The 23,888-nt window shown below is 37.5% G+C and overlaps 1 protein-coding gene across 2 annotated transcripts in view; it reads left to right on the top strand.

Annotated features, from left to right (window-relative positions):
* Window positions 1–23,888, top strand: part of EDIL3 (EGF like repeats and discoidin domains 3) — a 259,148-nt gene that overhangs the window by 59,216 nt on the left and 176,044 nt on the right. For both annotated transcript variants that reach the window (XM_065656136.1, XM_065656135.1), the window contains exon 2: window positions 12,775–12,903. In XM_065656136.1, the coding sequence (XP_065512208.1) occupies window positions 12,775–12,903 (129 nt within the window). The remainder of the gene's footprint in view (window positions 1–12,774; window positions 12,904–23,888) is intronic.

Genomic DNA, 23,888 nt, shown 5'->3' with positions numbered 1-23,888 from the left:
AGTGGATTTTCCATTATTTTTTTTTCCATGAGAAACTGTACTCATATGAAGATTTCTGAGATAAAAGATATTCATGTCCATAAGTGTTTTCTATTCTGGATCCTTTATTTGTTTCTGAAGATGGTAGTGATCTAGAATTTTGTTTTGTATACCTTACATATAGACTTTTATGTACTTTAAATGCATATGTATATGTGTTTATATATGTAAATGTGTTTATATATGTAATACATGTGTTGTATTGGTCTACTGCTGTTTTCCACAAATAAGGTTCTTTACCTGGTATGCATGCATATGAGCCAAATTCTGCACACAGAGACAAGGTATTGATTTTATTACAGAGTTGTACAAGTCTGGATGCTAGCTCAAACTAGTATCCCAGCAGTATGAAAATCTCAATCATTTATACAAAACCCTACCAGTATATACATGCCCCCATGTAGGGCTGATGGGTTACAATATTTGCATACAAGTTATATAATGCTATTCCTACTATGCGTGCTCAGTGAGTAGAGGTCTTCTCCTGGAGGTGGGTAGCCTTTGACGAGGAGGTGGGGTTTTTGTATTAAAATGGTATTATGATAAGCAAAATTCACTTCAGGTTAAGCACATCAATGAAATTTGGTAATAATCACTAGATACTCAATAAACTCAATGGCTGAATTCTCAGTTCCAGAGTAGGTTTTGTTCTACAGTTGAAAGTTAATTACTGCTAGACATCTCATCTTTTATTAGTCTGATATAAACTTTTTGGTAGGCTTCATGGTCAGGTCTTTCGGCCTATCTAGCAACAGTGCTAACACCATACAAGTTCATTTAAAAACCTCATTCTTACTCTGAAAAAAAATAGTTTATGTTGTGGCACCTCATGTTTACAAATGGTAAGAGTCTGGAAAGTGGAAAAAGATCAGAAGGCATTGATGAACATGACAAAGGCTTAGAACTTCAATTGTACCTATTCAAATGTAATCACCTCCTTCTCTTTTTTCCTCTATGTTTGATGAAAAAAATACATTAATTTTTGTGGTTTTTACATATTATGTTTATTAATTATGCATATATTAATGAGATTTAGTATTTTCTCCTGCTTTTTAGTATTTTTCTCTTTCTTTGATATTTACTCTCTGCCTAGACTTGTGCTATACACACAGACTCAGGACTCTGTTAAGTGCCAAAGAACAGCAGTTGCATTTCAGACAGTACGTTGTGGACATCCTGTACATAATTAACCATGTTAACATTATCTGCATGCAGTTAATAAAGCAAATCTGTGGATAAACCAAAAAAACAATAGCAAACCAGTTAGGCAAAACTTGCTTTTTCTTTTTTTCTACTAATTTAGCCAGAGTGGGAGACCAGGTTTATTTTCAGGTCCTCTCAAGACATGCTGTTGAATCTGGGATGTATTTGGGATGTTGAAGGGCAGGTTAATCACTTGACCTTGAGACAAGAAGGAACTATAGGGTACTTCAGTTCTCCGGATCAGCTATTTTGGCTGTCTTGCAATGCCATACGACAGACCATTTGTTACAGGAACATTTGTCTATGTTCAGAAGCTGAAACAGAATAGTTATTTAGCTTAATATTCAAGGGTCTACATGTACCATTATTAAAATAACAGTTAAGGTCCCTCTTACAATATGATGTAACAAATGCACCACAGTCTCAGCCATTCCATTGGTGAATATGTTTCATTTATACTTTTTTCTTTCTCATCATTTTCCAATTACTATTCCTATTTCTTTATTTTCAAATCTTTCTTCCTACCAAGGAACAAGCACACTCAAGCCTGCCACCCATTTATGTTTAGGTTTGGTTAACAAATTACACTAGAAAATAAAAGTAAATTAAAAAAACACCACCGAGAATACAGTTCTTTAGTGCAGTGTGGCCACAGTGAGACAAGGTTTTGACATGCACAAACTCTTTTCTTGCTTAACATTCCTGTAAATCGTATAGTAAAGTGTCTTTTAAACTCTGAGGCAGTCCTTGCAGCACGGCTTTGAGTGCTTGGATGGCTGCATTGAAAGAAAAGCTGTGGAGAGCTGCAGAGCAGGGAGGGTAAGTGATTGGTTAAGGTCAGGGCTGTGCTGTGTGAGTGAATATGGTGCAGATGTCCGTGAAACAACTGTGGCCATCGAGCAGTTTTATGTAATTCAATTTACCACCTTAGCTAAAAGTCCTTGTTTTCAGTGTCTTTGTATCACATGCTGCTGCATGGAATAAGTGCTCTCAGAGGTTCATGTTCAGCTCTTGTCTGATGCCTTGAGTTAAAATGCACCTAACAGTATGTTGTTTCATCTGATTTTATATTGTATTTGGAGAAAATCTAGCGCTAGAAGAAACCTCTTTTACAAGTAACAGTATGCTATACAATCTATACAGGAGTCTTTATATGTACAAAACTTTCAGATTTTATTCTATTTTTGAACAAGTTTAAACAGATAAGGTGAAAATTGCATCTATTCATCTTTCCAGAGACCCTTAGCAAAAACTACTGGAAGAGTTTGCGTTGTTTGCCCAGAGAGCTTACATGTTGCTGCTAGCTGCATCATCCAAAACAAACAGAATCACTTCTTTATCATAGCTGACAGCTGTAATACCCTTATTATTTCACATCTTTCACAGGAGGGACACAGATCTTCATTATCTAATTATTATTCTGACTGCGATCAGCAACATCACCTTCCTGTAAAGTCAGAAAGAAAATGATGAAAAGCAGGAATATGGTTGTTTCTCTTTAGGTGACGTGTCTTTTTTGATGGTGGCAGAACTTTCATGGTGATAGATTTAAACATCTGTGTGGCCAAAAAACGCATGAAATGAATGCAGAAAGATCAGCTAATTATAACAACGGAAACTTACAGCTTTATTCTCTTTAGCTGCAGGGCTTGGTATAATAGAAGAGCTCAGTGTAGAAAAGGTTCATATAGGAAAGAGCGTTGAGTGCCAGCATGTTTGTTAAAATGGTCATCTAGCACGCCGGTGGGCTTTGGAAGTGAATCCCTTGGTTGTCTCCACACACTGTGGTCACTCTTCTTCTGCCTGCAGAGGCATTTTGATGGGTATGAGCTGGATCCATTCCCCAAGGATGTTGGACTAGAAGGTTTACTCAAGTACAGACCATAATGGTTACTTAAGAGTCTGAGCCAATAACTGGTCATTTGGGCACCTTCAAATCACATGGAGAGAACTGATTAAATCTGAAACAAAATCCACAGGCTTCATCTAGTGTAGATACAGAAGCCTGAGCGCTGTGTGCTCCGAATTACTGATCTGCTCACGTTGTGCCAGGCTGTTTTCTAATTTAAGCATAGCCAATGCTGGCTGCGTATTTTCAGATATGTTTTGCAGCTTGGAATACTGCTTGAAAGCAGAAAATATTCCTTCATTTTCCATATGCCTTCTGAAACTATTGGTATAGGTGAATGTGTGTGTATTTTTTCATAAATGTGTATGGGTTTGTATATATATATAGACATATATTTGTGGGATGCACTTTCAAAATTTTGAAAAATGAATTATAAATTTTGCATATTCTGTATTATAGATACTTAACTTGGGATATCAAATGCTGCCCATTTCTTCAATAGCATTGACAATATTGTGTCCAATGTGACCAAATTAGGTATTTAAGAGTGGTTATCCAAAAATAGAAGTAACCGGAGATTGATGGATACTTTTCAAAGTGTAATGAGAATATGTTTCAAATTCGTATTATTTTAAGGTATTTAATTTTGATGAAGTTAGGAGGATATCATGAAATGTAATTAGAGTTTTAAAAACTGATGATGATGACTTTTTAATTGCTCAGCTTTCAGATTTGGATTTACTTAGGATAGGAAAAGATAAATTCACAAGTGCTGAGATTAATAATTGCCTAGCAACTGGTGCCTGAGTATATCTAATACAAGGCAACCAAAGGGAAAACAAAACACTTTCATTTCCATTTATATAAAGTATTTATAAGTATGGAGCTAAATATACATATGTGTGTATATGTACACATAGACACATTTTGGTGCTTCCAAATTGCTAACCTCAAAAGTTACGGAGCATAAAAAAGAAGAAATTGAAGGGTAAATACTGAGGTGTAAAGTGTGGATGAAAACTGTGAATATTTATTTAAAAGTGATAATTTCACAGTAAATGTTTGGTTTGTTTTTTTTTTTTATAACCATCTTGCTTCACCAATGAAGTGAAAGTAGAAGCTGGAAAGATAATTGTCAAGACTGTGTGTACCTGAATGCTCAGTCTGTAAGGAAGAGTGTGAAGGAAGATATTACCTGTCTAAAGAAGGTCATAAACATGACTGTTTATTTTAAAGGACACACTTTGGACTGTGCTGCTGATTTGACTGGGTGCGTGGATTTTTCTCTTCATGGAAAGCAAGGGATGGGCAAGAGTTAGTCTGAGTTGTTTCCTGATCAGGAGGTCGAGGCATCTCCAGAGGCCAGGGAACAATTAGTACTTTGAAGAAAGATTTAGGAAGAGCTAATGATCTCAATTAGGCTCAATGTAGGTTAAGTCACATATGGAATGTAGATGCCTATGTTGACCATCTGATCATCATGGATATAGAAGGGGAAGCTATAGAAGTGGAAGCTATAGAAGTGGAAGCTATAGAAGTGGAGAAGCCTGCAGTAATTTCTAGCAAGAAATGTGAATATTTTTTTAACTGAGAAATTGCAAGTTAACTTACTGCTAAAAGTCTCCTGATCAGCTTTAAAAACAAAAGACAAGTGACTGGAAATGAAAATGTATTCCTGTCATGACTTGATACCTCTCTGAAAGTTTTAATTGAGCAAAACAACTTAATGGAGAGACAGTTTAGCTTAAGTGCCTTGTACAGAAAGTCTCAATTTAAGCCTTTATTCTTTCTCTTTGCATAAACTTCTCTCACCTCACAGAGCTGAATGGATGCAGAGATACAGATTGATTCACCTGAGTGTTAGTGAGCAGCAAATAATTGTATAAACATGACTGATGTGAATGACAGCTGAAATTAAATGAGTATGTACAAGGAGTGCCTACGTAATTTTTGCCAGCTTTGTTGAGCATGCAGAGAGAAAAGATGTTGTGGAAGGTTGTGTTGATAGGGATTAGGGCGTCTTCATTAAAGGCTTTTATCAGCTATCTCCCTGCTTTTGTAGGAAGCATCATTGCTGTTAGCTGAGGTACCATTGGTACCATCAGCTGATGAGTTTGAGGGAATATCTCTCTTTTCCTTTGATGAAACCATGTCTCAACTGATGACAGCTTTCCTTAAATCCTCATGACAGTGTGTGCATGAAAATTTTCCCGCAAGTTGTAAAAATACTCAGAAATGCATTATATAACCATATTTCTCCTTTAATCACTTTTGATCCATTTTTTACTAATAAAGATTTGAAGTGACAGGAATAGTTCATCTTTTTCCCTGCAGAGCCAGTCGGCATAGAAATGAACTCTCTGCAACCTATGAAAGAGAGAAGAGTACTTTTTAAGCTGTTTTTTGTTTCTACTTGTATTTCATATTGTCAAACATCAGATGCTTTAAAAGTCTGTAACACAGCAGGCTGAAGTACAGTGACCTGCTGCTCTTTCACATTCAAATGAGTAAAGTAGCTCATACTGTAGACCTCTAGAAAGGGAGGAGATTATAATTTTTTAAGGCAGAAGGGGATTTATTATGATAGAAATAAATCTCTGCAGACATTACTTTGGGGCTCTATTCTAGCCCTGAAAGTGGGGTCATACTTTTGCAGCATTGTACTATTAGACTAAATCCAAAGCTTAAGTCAGCACTTCATCTTCACCCAGGATTAATGTTTCAGTCTAGTCCCAGAGTGGTATTCGAATGAGAATTCTCTGCTTAGAATAATCTGATTTTCTTTTTGTAATATCATGTCAGGTTTTCAAAAGTCACTTGTTGCATCCCTTCACATTACAATAACAGAAAAAGTTAAATTTTAACAGATGTTTATATCTAGTTCACATGAGTATGATGCAGTTCTCCTTCGCAACTACAAGCTACATCTTAGGTGCATTCAGTCTCTTGATCCCAGAGATTTTCAGAAGCAGCAGGACTAAACCTCAGTATTCATGACATCTGTAATAAAATAATTAATTTATTATTCTGAGATTCATGTTCTCCTCTAAGTTTTCCCATTGAATTCACATGCAGACATTTAGAGTTTATATCAGTTTATTCATTTTCTAAAACCATTTAAACACTCTGCCACTAATATTCTAGTTAGAAAGTCAGCTGAACCTTCTACCTGCATAGTGAGCAAGTCAGCCTAGAAAACAAGCAGAAGGACATAGATGAGCTATTGTGATCTAGAAACTTGAACTTCCCTTTCAAATAAGAAGGGATAGAAGTTAATTATTCAACTGTCTTTTTACACTAGAATAAAACAAATTATCTGCCTCATCATTAAATCTGAAAAAAAAAAAGCTTACAAATTTCTTAAAAGAACTGCAGACCTCATCTGTTTTCATGTTCGCTTTTTGCATCTCTGCACAGATGTGTCTTCAATATGATTTATGGTTCTACTTCTCAGTCGTGGTTCAGCTGTGGAGAAATAGATTTGAACTTGGACACTGTACAGATGATTCTGTAAATCAGAAAGCTATTAAAGCTCTTTTTCTGAAAATTGATTTTAATGTGAAACTGCTACTGGTAGCAAGTACTTTCTCAGTCTTCTTCTGAAGTACAGTTGTTCTTCTGGGTTTCAGAACTGCAGCTTATTTTTACTATCCATAGACCAAATGTCTATTGACTGAGTATTTTCTTGGCTGTTTATTCTTTGGTGCCACCTGGAGATTTCTTCTTTGTAACAAGTTCTCTTCTCATAAAAGGAAATAGCTATTAATTTTACCTCTTTAGACAGAGCTTTTAAAATAAGCCATGTTCCACGTAGCAATATAGGAAATTTAATAAAAATATAGTTGCTCTTCTGGGTAGGACCTATGCTCCACCTCTTCCCACCAATGGTGAAACCAAATACTTGAGCTTCAAAGCACCCATGATATAGCATACCATTAAAGAGTATGGTCCACCTTAACAACTTGTGTGTCTAGCACTCTGAACTCATATGTCATTACATTTGCAACTGCTTACCTGTAGTTTTCACTATGCCTTTGTTTCAATGAGTGTCAGCATCTCCTTGGACTCCTACAGTTTCAGGATGTTTACCTCAATATCAACTTCCGTAAAATTCACTACATCAATATGTAATGCATACTCAATGTGTTCATATTTATATTTAATATACATTATATAAAAGAATAAACAACATTGAATTTTCCCATGCACTCTTTCTATTTCATGGAATACGCTCTACTCTTAAATTATAGAAAAATATATCCAAACATCCACTCCTTTCCTTCTGGTTTTGAAATCTTGTGAATCTGCACAATTTTTTTGAAGAATTTTTTTCTTTGTCATCAGTTCATTGTCTCGAGCAAATATCTCTTACAGTACCATTTCAGACAGAAATCATAACCATTCTATTTCTAGGTGTTATAAGATAGTTGAGGGAACTTGCATTCATTTCAGGCTAACAATTTTGTGCATGGGGGCTGAACTGCTTCTCCCATGCCCAATTCAGGATACTGTATCTTAGCTTTTGGCAGGTGGTCCTATCCCAGGAACTATAATGTTAAAGAGTAAATAATTTTAAGTCAGAGTATTTTATTTTATTGAAAAACATCAGTGAACTGCAAATTGATTTGCATATAGTAATGGTACCTGGCTGGTCTATGTGCTTTTACAACAAAGAGTGCTTTACGGAGTAGTGTGGGTAGGTGGCTGTGGATGGTACTTTCCTGTACGCATAGTGCATCTTCTTTAGCCTTCATATCACAAAAATTGTTTTCATAAGCTCTGTGAATTTCTGTTCTTGCAAGGATTGATGGGCTGTTACCATCATGGTGTGCTGCATTAATTACACAGAGCAGCTGACTTCCCTTTTTCAGGTTGTCCTTTGCTATCAAGCAAAGTATTGCACTCTTCAGTCAAGAATCAGGTAACATTTTGTGGGGTTTTACAGGATCAGAAAGTATGCAATACAAAAGTATAAAGTTTGACAAAGACTAAATTTATTATTTTTTACCCTGCTCCTTATCATTACCTGGTTGTGGAAAAAAGCAATAGCTGTACATTCAGTATTTGGTTGAAAAGGATATGGCTTAAGAGCAGTTATGTGAAGGTATGTCACAGAGCATGATGAATTTACGGAACAGTTCCTCACCAAGTGCTTTTAATAAAAGAAATCCAGGTTCACTGACTGAGTTTTTACTTTGGGCAAAAGCTGTCATAGTCTTAAAAAAAACACCTAATTGTTACTAGAGAGCAAATATCTCACCATTTTGAGTTTTGCTGTATGATTTTTTTCTGAGTTCAGAGAAGTAGAGAGGCTTCTTAACTAAAATTCTGAGTATTTATGGATCTCCACTTTAAATTCATTGGTTTTGTCTTGCCTTTATTTATTCTTAACCAAGCATTTTTTCCAAAGAAAAGATGGACAATTCTATCTGGGACTTATTTGACCTAAGAATGTTCTGAAGAAATTAAAGATGTGAGGAAAACCAAGTATACATATATCCCTCAAATTTAGTGTCCTCTAATCATGTAAATATTTTGTCTGCTCCTCAATATAGTATGGTCTGAGATAAGGTGGACTACATTTCTACCTTAATTCTTCCATGTATGTTCTTGTGTGAAAAGGAGGAAATATGAACTTGTATATACATACATGTTTTATATATATAAAATAAGCTACATATATAACATGGCTTCAAAGCAAGAGGGGTACGTGCAAAGTGGTCATGAGTTCTGGCAATTTGGGGTGGGGGGAGATGCATGTGAGCATATACTGTGCTGATTCTGTTTCACAGATCTTTGCACCAAATCATTGCTTGATGCAATGAGACTGTCTGAGATTTTTCTGAGAATGAAGTAAAGGCAACAACAGCTGTATTACGTATTTTATATACAGTCTTGAGACAAACTTTAATGCTTGACTAGCCACATAATGAAAAGTTCAGCTAGTCAGCCATAGTACAGAAAAACGTGAATTATTGTTTTTATTTCACACTCTTACTGGATCCCTTTCAGAACATTTTAATAAAAGTACAATATTAATTGTCTTTTGGTGGTGTTTCAAATAATGGAATTCCTCTTAGAGTATTTGTTTAATTTACAGAAATCAGTCAGATTGCGTAGTCTGTTGCACAAGCAGCGTATTACCTATTACTATGGAAAGTCAGCAGCACAGACCGCAGTGCTGTAAGGGTCACTGTAAAGGATATAGTTCTTTCTTTGGATTTGTTTTACTCTTCCAGTTTTACTCTTCCATTCACCATGACTCTAAGTTTAAATTCTAAACCTGCTGTTGTGTTAAAAGTTGTGTCATATGCAACACAGTAATTTAATAATAACAAATGTCTTACTCAGTTGTGTCAAGACAAAGTGCAAACATATAAGATTGCCTTATTAAGAAATCGACCTTTAAAATCAAAGTCTGTTCATCAAATTCAGTAGAATGTAGAACAAATTAGATTTCAATACTTTAACATGAATGGTCTCTCAAGAGGCACAAAATATAAATTGAGGGGAATATTGTTGATTCAAAGGTGACATTTATTTTATTCTGCACAATTTCGCAGACACTAAGTCATAAATAAGAGTGCTAACACTTTACATGGGCTTTACTAGTTTAATTATGCAAGTTTGCACAATAAGGTGTCTCGCTTGTGTCTGTGCAGTTGCTTATTTCTCTTACTGTATTGTATTTGATGTCATACCATGGTATTATTTTAACCGTTATTGTTCACAGTATTGATTTTCCCTCTTCGCTTCTCCTTAGCATTGTGTAATAAGATAAGCTAGACGTATTTTGTTGTTGTCATTGTTGTAGTATTTTGTCTTTTTTTTTTTTTTATTTTCTGTCTCATTTTCTTTAGAGGTGTGCTGTACTTGTTTTATTTCTGTGATGTGATACAAAGACAATTAAAAATTTACACCAGTGACTGGCAGTAGAATTTAGGCCAAGGTGGTGGGTCAAAAGAGCACTTAGTGAAATTATTTCCTGAACACAGAAATAAATGACTGTTGTAGAGGACAGCATCTGCTTTATTAGTCCCAAACTGTTGGTTGGGTCACTTTACTGTAGATTGGAAAAGCCAATATGAATTTTCAGACAAAAGAAAACTACACAGTTAAATATGCACACTTTGGTCATAGTAGGAGATTTCAGTTTCCAGAAATATAATGGAAAACTCAGAATGAATTCTGCTTGTCAGAAAATGGGAAACTTACAAATGGAAACTATATCTTGTCTTTTTATCTTTCTTTTTCTCTCTTGTATTGCATAACTGAAATCAGAAGAACAATGAACCAGGAAACACAAAGTAAAAATGTCTCCTCTTATTTTAATCAGAATATACATATGGATTTGCGTAAGTGTTCCTGCTCCAGATGCTATTTAGTTTATTAATTTAATTAAATGTATGGGAATACAGTTGTCAGAGTATTCAGTTAATAGTAGTCATTATTTCACAACGAAATGCCTAAGCCCTGGAAGTAAAAACAAGTATCATTTACTACCTTGCTACCCCAGTAATGTAACAAGTACTAAAAATGAGAAGACTTGACTTATTTAGATTCAGTTAGAAAGACAGATAGTGTTTAGTCATTAGACAGATAATGTCTTATGTCATTGACTCTTTTCAAATAGCTCCACTTCTCCGTCAACTGGACAATCTTCAAGACAAAACTGCTAATACCAAGTACGTAGACACATGACAGTTCCTTGTGCCATGAAGACAGCTTAAAGCTGACAGATTAAATTTTAAAATGACCCAACAAACTAACCCACAACTGGAGTTCTTTGCAATTGGTGCAGAGAATTCATAAATGCAGTTTTGTACATTGGCTAAATTTCTTAATTGGTCATTACATTGGAATGCTCACACCAGGCACTAATCTGAAATCTATGTACTAGAAAGGCATTGAAAACATTTTGACTTCCCTTTACCACCACTATAGTCCAAAATGTATTAAAATTTTAAAAAAAGTACTACCTTTAGAATAACATGGCAAAAGACTGGCAACTTCTCAATTTAAAAAAGCATATAAGATAATGTACCGATTTTTTAATAATAACCTGTCTGCAGATGTTGCTTTAAGTTGTATTTGAAAAATTTTGCAAACAAAACTGTTCTGCACAAATTATTTGTATTTGTAGAAACAATACTGAGCAATAGAGAACACAGAGCTGTCTTATAAGATGAAGCTTAAGGTACATAAAAAGTGCATATATATATATTTTATTATCTGATAAAAAAATATGAAATTGAAGCTGACCACAGCCTAGAGCATTCTATAATATTGCTTCCAGTTATCCCACTGGGAACAGGATGCAGTCCTGTATTTCCGTAGAACTGTGATAGGGTGGGGTTCCTTAAGGTTGTTAAAACTGAGGAGTCACAAGACTTGAACAGACACTCTGTTCTCTCTTTTATATCTTCTCCTGAAGGCCACTTCAAATAATATTGGATAGGAAATCACAAGAAAGTGTTGTATGCACTGTTAATATTGGAGACATGTTCAAGTTCCAAGCACATGCAGTAGCCCTGTGGTGCGTCTTTCAGAGTTTATGTCTCACTGCTGTTGATCACCTTGATGCTGATTGACTGAATAGAGTGTCTTCACCAAAGAGTAGTTGAAGGGCGAGCAAAATCTGTTTGTTTAGCATCATTTTAAAGCTACTCACTGTGTCAGTGCTTGCCCTGTATCCCAGGAAGTTTAGATGCATAGCTGGTTCATAGCATAGCATAGTTTTGAAGTAAAGCATAACTTTGGTTCTAATTGATTTGTTCTGATTCTGCAAACAAAATGAATTCTGGTAGAAGCTGACAAACTTCCCTGGGGAATAGAGTGGACTGTCGGGGACCCCTGAGGCCCCTTTAGCCTCCTTCCCTGCCGTGGAATTGTTGGATCACAAGTCATAGTGAAAGCCTCCCTGGGGGCACAGTGTGAACATACAGCAGCTCTGGTCATACGGCTCCACATCAAAAAGTATTGATAGGATGTAAACTTACCATTAGAATTAAATTTCTCAAAACACTTTAATGGTTTTAGTCTGTACTGGCAAACTTTATCCCAGAATCACGTATAATTCATCTTCATGTGGTTGACATATAGCCAATGCAGAAGCACACTGCTGGCCTGAATTTTGTGCTCTGTGTTTAGCAGAAACAAAGCTGTGTGCCAATGCCTGATCTAGATCAAATCTGTGCTGTTGAGTGATTTAAGAATGTATAAGTCTGGAGCATATGATGATGTGACTAGAGCAGTAGTTCTTTGCTTATGAACCAGGTGGTAATCCTAGAGCCTGAACTGAAACCACCATTCAGCTTTATGTTGAAGGGAACCTGGAGAGGTAAAATCCTGGGTAAATTCCTTTCCAAGTATATATCCTGAAGGACTTCAAATAAGTGAAATCTAAAAATTGTTTTTTTGTTAATTTTTATTGTCTTTTGCAAGTGAATAGCTATCCATGTGTCTAGGAGAATCACATCTAATGGAGTAGAAGACTAGGGGAAGATGACTACATAGAGGTGTGCTGTTAAATAGAAAATGGAATTAGGCAGAAGGTATCCACAGGACATAGAGGTCTTCATTTCTTTCCCTTCTTTCTTATCATCAATTTGCCATACTTAGAGCTTGTGCATAACTTTTGCAGAGTTTTATGCAGAATTTTTTTTTTTTCCTTTAACTCACAGGAGATGTGTGTGACTCCAACCCATGCAAAAATGGTGGCATCTGTCTGTCAGGGCTGAATGATGACTTCTACTCATGTGAGTGTCCTGAAGGCTTCACAGACCCCAATTGCTCTAGTATTGTGGAGGTTGGTAAGTGCAAACTTTAAATACTGGAATAATTGTTTGAGTATCCTGTTAGTCTGTGGCCAGCCAACCAGTCATTGTGTTCACAGCATTTTTTTATAGTGCTGCGGTCATTCTATTGTTCATTGTTGGTTTCTTAGCCTTATCTGTACATCATAGATGTCTAAATCATAATTAACAGTTCAAATAGTATCTGACATGTATCTGCAGAACATAATAACTCAGGGAAGTTCAGTGCTTGCATTCACAAAGAGAAAAGTTCATAGCTGTGACTTAAAGTGACCAACGTTTCTCAAAGATCAATGTAATCAGATATTTCTGTATATCCTGATGATCAGTGACCATTTAAAGCTTAGTTTCTGATAGTTTTATGCCTGGGTCCAGATTGAAGAGTAATTACTTAAGCCAAGTTACAGAAACAGAACAGGAGAAGCCTGAATATCACATAGTAGTCACTTTGAATTTCAAAACAATCACCCAGCTGGAGGTTGTGATTACTCATTATATGAGTGCATAGAGTGCAAGCCAAATGCACTGAAATTTTGTGATGTGAATTTAACACAGAGTAAATGTGAACTTGAGAAGTAACTCCAAAACTTCTGGCAGGTCAGGCCTCTGTCTTAAAAAAACTTAAGGAGAAAATGAAAGTGCAAGGGAAAAGAGTGTAGACAGTTCATTGTATCGCAAGCCATCCCACTATTTTTGATCGAACAAAGGAGCGGCAAGTTGACCAAAGTCTTCTATTATCCCAGAGACGGTATAAAAGTACGTATGGCAGAGCAAAGCAATAAATAGACACTACTGTTTAAATAGGTGCATTTTCTACCTATCTCTTCCATAGTATTGTGAGAATTAGGATAGGAGGGTAAAACATACAGAAAAACATCGATTTACAGAAGAGGCGGCAGTGTCTCATTTTGTTCGTATCAGGAAAATAAGCAAAGTACCTCTTACCTGAAGCTTTGCGTGCCCTGCCTGCATTTCTACTGCTGACAGCCGAAGTATTTGAAAGCAGTACGACCCTTCTGGTATTTCATATCATACATCCGTGTCTGCGATTCATCAGTCTGAGTTCCACTAACGTGCTTCAGCTGTGTGACAGCTGAGTAGTGCTCACGGGTTTTGCTTCTGCCAGTGGTGCTGTAGGACAGCAAGCTGGGGCAGAAAGGCAATGCCAACAGCCTTGGTTCTACAGACATCTCATTGAAACTGTCACAGCTAGGATCAGCACCTCCCTAACACTGCAACCAGCCTAAATCTGTGCAGTATTCATTCTTTAATAAATAAATAAATAAAGGCTACCCAAGCACAACCCAAATATGTGATTCTGGGGATTAAATATATCCCTCTCTATCATGAAATAAGGTGAGTAGAACTTAGTCCAGGAACCCAGGGTTGTTGGGTTTGTTGGTTTGGTTTTTTGGGGTTTTTTTCTGTTTTTCTTTTCTAAAAATAATGCTAATATTGCTCTGTGGATGAATTCTAAGACTCCACAATGCAATTTTAAGGGAATTTGAATTGAATTTGATTTCCCTGAAGATAAGTTTTCTGCAGGCAAATGAACTAGTTCCTGTGAGACCATGACCAACTTTGGTCAGACACCAAGTGCATTTTTTTCCAACTGTAAAATATCATGGTTATTACCTAACATTTGAGTTGCACAAGAAACTGCTTGTTCCCTTGGTGCAGCCACTAAAAAAGTCAGAAGATGTTGCCTCAGAATCCTGTTTTCCATTCCTTTCCCCACCATTTCTATATATGCTTGAAGAGTCTGAATTTATCCTACAGCTATATATCATGCTACCCTAAAATGACCTTGACATGGTTTTACTTCACGGGCTTTATCATGTGCTTGGTTCTCAGGAAATTGCATTGCTCATATCTGGGAGGATGCCAATCATGAGTGAATCTGAAATAAAAGCATATTGTGATAATTGCCACTGTAATTTACAACTAAATATTAAAAAGGCTTAAAAAAATACACAGCTACTTAACTAGATTCTTGTAACACTTCAGCAAAATCTCAGTTTGGTAATCAGAGTAAAGCATAAGCAAATAGAGTGCTTGAGAATATGTAGTAATCACAGAGCTTATGAAGGCAGAATATTGCATGTTTAGTTTGCAATCCAGAGGGAGTATCTACAGGACAACATTGGTTAAGTAAAGGACTTATTAATGTTCCTACGTTAACTAAAATCCAGACTGCTAATTTAATCTGTTTGTCCTGTGTGATTATGCTACATCTATGGGTTCAGAGACCAGCCATTACTTTTTCAAGACTTTAAAAATATTTTTTAAATAATCTTTTGTATTTTAGTAAAGGCTGCCTGAGGCTTTTCCAGCATTATATTCCCCTAAATAGAGTCATATAAGCCACTGAAAAAAATTCAAGATGATGTTTCGATTTTTCCTGTAAAAATGATGGTGAATAGTGTAAGCTATTAGTCAATTAGTCTCCATTAATTCAAACACTGAGTGTTTCAAGTAAAAGAATCAGTTGAAAGGGGAATCTGTGAGGAGCCCAAGACTGCAAGACCCCATGTGATCACTTTTACCAAGAGTATTTATTAGCAGATACAGGATTGTTGAAGGAATGCTAACAAAGGTTACTTATTCTTTGGCTTTTTAATGAGTTATTGCCCAAAAGCTATTTCTCTTAACCCTTAGTATCTCAACAAGTTTTCTTGACAATTTCCTGTGTAGTTGAAAACACTAAGCTGGTTGCAAATTAGGCACTTAGGATGTCAGGAGGGACTACGTAAGAAGAAAAGAGGAGGATAGAGTTAAAAATCAACACAGAGAAGAGCCTATGTCTGTCTGTCTCCCCTCTAAAGGGCTGCACAGCAGATTTTAAAAGTAGTTGAACATTCTGTGTGGCCCTCTCATTAGTTACCTTTCTATAGACTTTATTCAATCCCAGTGACAAGATACTGTTGATCTCTGGACACACACTGGAAAGTCACCAACTTCCAAGGAACACGCCTCAGACAGGAGGATTTCACAGTAAAAGGTAACAGGGATTTTACTTTATCACACATTGAAGTGGGTAAACAAAAAGCAATACCATACAGATAGGAAGTTATAAATTCATGTAAAGGAAAAAAGATAGATGCATAAAAGTACATAAAGGTAGGAAGATTAAATATTTATGCAGAAGTCTTACCTAAGTTGATCAACAAAGATTCAAGATGGTTAGAGAGCTGCATGAATATTTCAAGGACTCAAGAATGTAACTCCCTTTATTATGTTAATAAAACTAAGATGTAAAATAACACGGCATGATCACAGCACCTTATTTCAATCTCAGAATATTCATTATTGCTGTTTTTTTCTAAATTTACCTTTGGAAAATCCTGACTCCTCTGCCATTTGTCTCCACTATTTTCTCACCCTGCAACTTCATGTGTATGTAAACAAAAGTTTTGTTTGTAAGAGTAATTTATATATTTTAAATTATTAATCGTATTCTGATCCCACTCTTTCTCTAGTGGTAATCCTTCCTTATCTCCTGTGTTTCCTTATACTAAATACTATTCATACTCATACTAAAAGAGTTGAAGTTAGACAATACATCTATTAAAACACCCTGTTTATGCAGCCAGGTCATTTCAATGCTCTGTGTATCCTAGCAGATTCTAAATATCTGATGAATCGGCAGAGAATAAGATAGACGCAGACAGGCGAAAGTATATTTTGGTTCTTTTCAGTACAGCACATGCTCCAGTGAGGTATAATAGAAAAGGATTTAGCTAAACAGATAGAAGGTAATTATATCAAGCTTTGCAAACAGTAGTATGTTTTCCAAAGATAATAAGAACACTATGGCCTGAGTTACCTCTTCAGCAGACTTCAATCTATATCTTTGGAAACTTGAATTTTAACCTAGATTGAGGAAGATTCACATGTAATTAACATTGTTATTGGAATGCATTGCAGATGACAAGGTGACAGACTTTATATCATTTAAATAACTCACAAGTAATTCCCAGAAGCCATGCAAATTACAGAAATACCATAAACTACAACTGTTACATACAATTAATAGAAGTCTTTAATATATACATTCGGGAAAACTATTAACATGCCTTCTAATTAACATGGGTAGTTGATGAAAGACAAGTAGCTTAGTCATGGACAGTGCATGAGGGGAACAATGTCAGTGTGGTGATAGACATGGAAATAATACTGGGGATAATCTATTTTCACATGAAAACTTTCTGTTTTGTTTGGCATGTGCATAGGGGATATCAGGGAGAGAAATATGTGACAGAAGATAAAAACCGAAAGAGCAGACAAGTTTAGTATGCTGTAAGGCTATCACAATATGTAACATGAGTGACCACGTCGTTCACATTTGAAAAATGAGCAACTTACAGATATGCAGTTTTGATCTTCCAAATCTGAAATTCCCTAGCTGTCTGAGAGGATAAACTGGTGAACATGTTTAGTTTATGTAAGTGGAAAAATAAATGATGTATGATGACAAGGAGAGTAGAGAAGCTACGAGCACATTAAAGAAAAATGGGGAACACTCTTGAAAGCTGCATTCAAACAGAATATCAATACCCTTTTGGAAAGTGTCTTTACTTTATGCTCTCTTACATCAGCTCTCAATACTCACTGAGAGGAACTCCTTATTGAAAAACATAGTAAAAATATCTGTGTGCATTTTAGAAGGGTGGAAAGGCAAGTTAGTGATCTTATCACAGAATCACAGAATCACAGAAAGTTAGAGATTGGAAGGGACCTCAAAAGATCATCTAGTCCAATCCCCCTGCCAGGGCAGGAACACCCAGATGAGGTTACACAGGAAGGCGTCCAGGCGGGTTTTGAATGTCTCCAGAGAAGAAGACTCCACAACCTCCCTGGGCAGCCTGTTCCAGTGTTCCGTCATCCTGACTGAGATGAAGTTTCTTCTCAAATTTAAGTGGAACCTCTTGCGTTCCAGCTTGAACCCATTACCCCATGTCTTACTGTTGGTCATCACCGAGAAGAGCCTGGCTTCATCCTCGTGACACCCACCCTTTATATATTTATAACCATGAATGAGGTCACCCCTCAGTCTCCTCTTCTCCAAGCTAAAGAGCCCCAGCTCCCTCAGCCTTTCCTCATAAGGGAGATGCTCCACTCCCTTCATCATCTTTGTGGCCCTGCGCTGGACTCTCTCCAGCAGTTCCCTGTCCTTCTGGAACTGAGGGGCCCAGAACTGGACACAATATTCCAGATGAGGTCTCACCAGGGCAGAGTAGAGGGGCAGGAGAACCTCTCTCGACCTACTAACCACCCCCCTTCTAATACACCCCAGGATGCCATTGGCCTTCTTGGCCACAGGGGCCCAGTGCTGGCTCATGGTCATCCTGCTGTCCACCAGGACCCCCAGGTCCCTTTCCCCTACACTGCTCTCTAATAGGTCATCCCCCAACCTATACTGGAACCTGGGGTTGTTCCTGCCCAGATGTGAGACTCTGCATTTTCTCTTATTATATTTAATTAAATTTTTCCCTGCCCAACTCTCCAGCCTGTCCAGATCTCGCTGGATGGCAGCACAGCCCTCTGGCGTGTCAGCCACTCCTCCCAGCTTGGTGTCATCAGCAAACTTGCTAATAGTACACTCAATTCCCTCATCCAAGTCATTGATGAATATATTGAATAGTATTGGTCCCAGAACTGACCCTTGCGGCACTCCACTAGATACAGGCCTCCAACCAGACTCCGCCCCATTGATCACGACTCTCTGGCTTCTTTCCTTCAGCCAGTTCACAGTCCACCTCACTACCCAATCATCCAGTCCACACTTCTTCAGTTTAGCCTTGAGGATGCTGTGGGAGACGGTGTCAAATGCTTTACTGAAGTCAAGGTAGAGAACATCCACCGCTCTGCCTTCATCAATCCACCTTGTTATGTCTTCATAAAAGGCTATGAGGTTGGACAAGCATGACTTCCCCTTGGTGAAGCCATGTTGACTGCCCCTGATGACCCTCTTATCCTTGATGTGTCTTAAGATGGCACCAAGGTTAAGGTGTTCCATCACTTTCCCAGGGATGGAGGTGAGGCTGACCGGTCTGTAGTTGCCCGGGTCCTCCTTCTTGCCCTATACTCATAATACAAGAAATTTGGGTCTAAGCGCAGCATTGTGGCTGAGAGAAGGGAGGACATCTGAAAGGAAAAAAAAAAGATATGCCAGTTTTGCATTACACCTTTTATTCTGCCAAGTGATTAAAAAGAAATTGTGGGATTCATTGTTTTTCACATTGCAGTGTTTTCTGTATCAGTTTAGTCTTTCAGTATCCAAGGGAAACTATTTATTTGACAGCTACTCTCTCTGAGCCTAGGACACAGGAATCAGAGGGTTTCTTCCCTTTTCATGCTGTTGAATAAAAATGCAGTAAGATGGACTAGAACCAGCATTCCATGATCTGTTGGCTTTCTTCGCACAACCTAATTGTCTACCTTTGCTGTCCTGAACTCTACACTGACAGGGCTACAACTTGTCAAAAAAATTAAAAAGGATAAATTTCTGTCATTGTTCTCCAGTCAGTGTTACAGATGTTTTTTAATGCCTTGAGTGGAAATGATCGAATGTTTTCAAAGATATTTTTATAGTCCTAGAGTACATGTTTTTTTTAAGGAGGATTGTTTGCACCACACATTGAACTTATGTGCTACGGATTTTCTTTCTAAGGTAGAAATAATGAAATCCATTCTTACAAAAGAATTCTAATGGTTTAGTGTCATGTGTATCTAGTATGCAACTGATATGAATATAGCTGCCTTAACTCTAAATTAGGAAGCCTGAAATATTGCAAATTAAAGCACTGGCAATCACAAAATCAGAGTATTTGAGGATGGGAGGCACTTCTGGATGTCTCTAGTGTAACCGTGCTTCTCAAGGGATTATAAGGGGCACAGGTCTCTCGGAGCCACGTCTAGTTGGGTTTTGAATACTACCAAGGATGGAGACTTCACAGCTTCTCATGGCAATCTATAGCAGTGTTTAATTACATGGAAGGTGAAAACAAACAAACACACAACACCATAAAACCAAGCAAATGAACAAATCAACTAACTCAAACATCCAGATATATTTAAGCCATATTTTGTGAATTGTAGTTTCTTCCCATTTTCTCTTGTCATGTCACTGTGTACCACTGAGAATACCCCGGCTCTGTGGTCTTTATTTCTATGAGACTTCTCCAAGCTCAACAGTCCCAGCTCTCTTAGGTTCTCCTCATATGTCAAGTGCTCCAGTCCCTCAAGGATTTTAGGGAAATCATGTCCCTTAGCCTGCTAGCAGTATTCACCCTAGTACAATACAGAACTCAGTGCAGATTGCCCAGGATACTGGGAATCACAGAGTGGACTCCAAATTTCAGCATCTGTATTTACTGATGTATATGTAGCATCACCTAAACTGACTAAATCTACCTAAGTTACTTATTCACCATGTTTGCTATTGCCGACAGGAGATTTTACTATATCGCTGAGAGTTCTTCTTTGGTAAAGGGTTGTGTTTTGCTCGATCCTGATTTATTATTTGGAAAAACTGCAAATGAAGGGAGTGTCTGTTAATCTTCTTGTTCTTGAACATTGTTTCAATGGTTCTATTGATATAAAAGTGAAACAGCAGAATGCTGTGTTGGGCCTGTGTTTATTTGAATGTAGGAAATAAAATCAGGTTTCCTGGTTGAATGCTAGTCTCTTCTGGGAAAAAAAAAAAAAGTGAGATGGATTGGGAGAGTGAAGGTAGGAAACAAGTTCTTCCCTGCTGGGCTTTATCTACGATACCTGTTCGGATTCTGTGTTGATTTCTTTCCTTATGGGCAAAAAGGGTAAGTGCTAGTTTTCTTAAGCAACAGCTTATTGCTGCAGAGTTCTTAATAATGTCCAGGTTTCCACTTCTGAGGAATGAAAGAAGTTGTTAAGTGGAGCCCTATCAGCATGGCATCTGATTAAAATGAAGCTGATTTTGTGTGAATCTGATTTTTGTTTGTTTGGTTTTAGTGGGAAATATCCCCCAAGGTATTTGCTAAGCTATTTGAAGTGCCCTCTTGTATTACTTTCCTTATGATCAGAATTTGCAGTATGAATATGGAGTACTAAATTCCCTCTTAGTAAGGCTGTAGCAGTTGTACATTCAGTGTGTTGAGGACATTTCTCAGTGTACTGCTCTGAACTCTATAGCCTACAGTTTCACATCTCTATTACAGCAGTGTTGTATGTGGAATTCACAGTAAAACAGGTTTTTAAACAGGAACTGTCATATAATCAGGGCACTAGGCTTATTAGGAGAGGTTCTTAGAGTTTACAGAATTCTGTTGAAAGGCAATCAATAGATATTAATAAAAATAATTTGACAAATTAAGTCTTAATTTTCAGTTTCTGGGTAGCCTGAAGAGTGCATACTGCACAGAAATCCAAATTGAGTAGACTAAATATTAGTACATGTAAGTAGAATGGCTTAATAAACGGCACTAAATGCAATGCAGAAAATTTTGTGATAATTGTACGTTTATGCCAAAACAATTGCCTTTGGTGTTAATTACTATTAAATCCCTTGTGAAAATATGGGATCAAGTCAAAATTGGTGAGAATGCTAAAATATTTATATTCATAGAATTATAGAATACCACGTTGGAAGGGATCTCAAGGATCTACTTTCCACTCAGTTTGTCACAGGCAAACTTCACCAGGCATGAAGATATTAAACAGTGTTGGTCCAATGTCGATCCCTCGGGGACCTCACTGGTGATAGGTTGCCTGTTTGAAAAAGAGCCATTTCCCACCACCCTCTGGGAATGGTCTGTCAGCCAGTTCCCCACCCACCGTATAGACCACTTGTCTAGATCATAATGTATCAGTTTCTCTAGGATGAAGCAATGGGAAACCATATCAAAAGCGTTGGAGAAATCCAGGTACACAATACCCACCACTCACCCCACATCAACCAAGTAGGTTACTTTGTCATAGAAGGCGGTCAGGTTTGTTAAGCACAATTTGCCATTGCTGAATCCTTGCTGACTTTTCCCAATCACGTGCTTCATTTGACTTGTGATTGCCCCCATAGCTTTTGCAGGAACTGAAGTAAGAATGATGGGCCTACAATTTCCTGGATCCTCCTTTAAGCCCCTTTCATAGATAAGGGTGACATTAGCCTTCTTCAGTTATCCAGAGACATCCTTCAATGTCCACACCTTCTCAAAGATTATGTACAGCAGCCTTGCAATTATGTCAGCCAGCTCTTTTAACACCCTTGGGTGAGTATTGTCAGAGCGCATTGATTTGCAGGGGTCAACCTTCTGTAATAGTTCACATACCAGCTCTTCCTTCACTGATGATGGGTCTGCATTAGTATCAACTTGGATTTTTTTTTCCAAAGCCTGGGACTCAACAGTGCTGGAAAAGACAGAGGTGAAGAAAGTGTTGAGAACCTCTGCCTTTTCGGTGTTGTTGGTGACTATTTCATCTCTGCTGTTTAACAGTGGTCCAGTATTTTCCTTCTGTTTCTGCTTGTTGTTTATGTACCTGAAGAACTTTCTCTCACAGTTTTTAACATCTTTGATGAATTCCAATTCGAGCTGAGCTTTTGCTTTTCTAACTGCATCTCTGCACATGCTAGCAATCCCCTTGTAGCTCCCAAAAGATATTATTCTGTTTTCCACCTCAGCTACACTTCTCTTTTTGTTTTGAGCAGACTTAGAAGCTCGCAGTTAAGCCAAAGGTGTCTCTTGCTTCACCTACTTCCCTTATCTTTAAAGAGGATGAACAGGATTTTTGCTTCCAGGAGAGCATTCTTGAAAATCTCCCAGCACTCATTATCTACTTTATCATCTATGGAAGCTTCCCACAGAATCCCTCCCAACTGAGCTCTGAGCAAGCTGAAGTTTGCTCTTCTAAAATCTAAAAACTTGGTCTTAGTACTAACCTTCAGCATGCTCAGCAGGATCCCAAACTCCACAATATTGTGATCACTGCAGCCAAGGCTGTGACTAATCGAGATATTACAAAGCAGGTTTTCTCAGTTTGTGAGTATCAAGTCTAGGAGTGACTCATTCTTGGTTGACACATCTAACATTTATATGAGGAAGCAGTCCTTTATGCATTCCAGGAATCTGATGGGTGACATGTGAGCTGCTGTATTGTTCTTCCAACAAATGTCTGGGTAGTTGAGTTCATCTATAAGAACCAGGTTCTGTTGACCCGAAGCTTGCCTATGTAACCCAAATGTTGTTGGTCTTATTGTCTTGGTTCAGAGGTTGGTAACAGATGCGTACTGTAAGATCCCCCTTAGAGATGACCCCTCTGATCTTGACCAAGAGGCATCTGACAGGGCCATAGTTGACTTCTATACATTCACAGTTCTCCTTAACAAAAAGTGTGACTCCTGCTCCTCTTCTTCCTTGGCTGTCTTTATGAAACAACCTCCCTTGATCTGTTAGCAATGTTTTGCAAGATGCAGCCCAGGATGCTGTTGGCAATTGAAAAAAGGTGGTTAATATACTCCAGGATTTAATCAGAATGTATCTTTTACAAGGCATTTTGAAGGATATGACTAATCTTTAAAGTCTACTTAGTACTGTTGAGCTCAAGATGATGATCCACAATGTTTATAGGTAGTGGAAAGTTTAGTACCTTCGTGAAAAAATATCCTGTCAAACAAGCCCTATCCTGAAAATTGTATCACATTTGGGTTTTTTTCTATTTACAAATTTGTTATGTGAAAGTACAAACTGACAAAGAATGAGTAGTTGTGGTCACATACTAGGATGTTTGACAAAAGAGCAGTGGATGATCCTAAGGGAGGCTTTTTGCACTTTAGTCTGATTAAAGAGACAAATGAAAAACATACAGACTCTTGTTGCCAGAGCTACTTCTCAGGATGAGACCTTGCAAAGGTAAGTAAAGTTTGGGAGCATGAGTTGGTCTGAGAAACATACTCCTAGCTCCTGTTTTCTATCGGAGGGATGAAGCTTTCAGTAGTTTATCATGCTTTG

Source organism: Caloenas nicobarica, chromosome Z (genome assembly GCF_036013445.1).
Source record: "Caloenas nicobarica isolate bCalNic1 chromosome Z, bCalNic1.hap1, whole genome shotgun sequence".
In the NCBI taxonomy this organism is placed as follows: Eukaryota; Metazoa; Chordata; class Aves; order Columbiformes; family Columbidae; genus Caloenas; species Caloenas nicobarica.
This window is presented reverse-complemented; position numbering and strand designations above follow the sequence as displayed.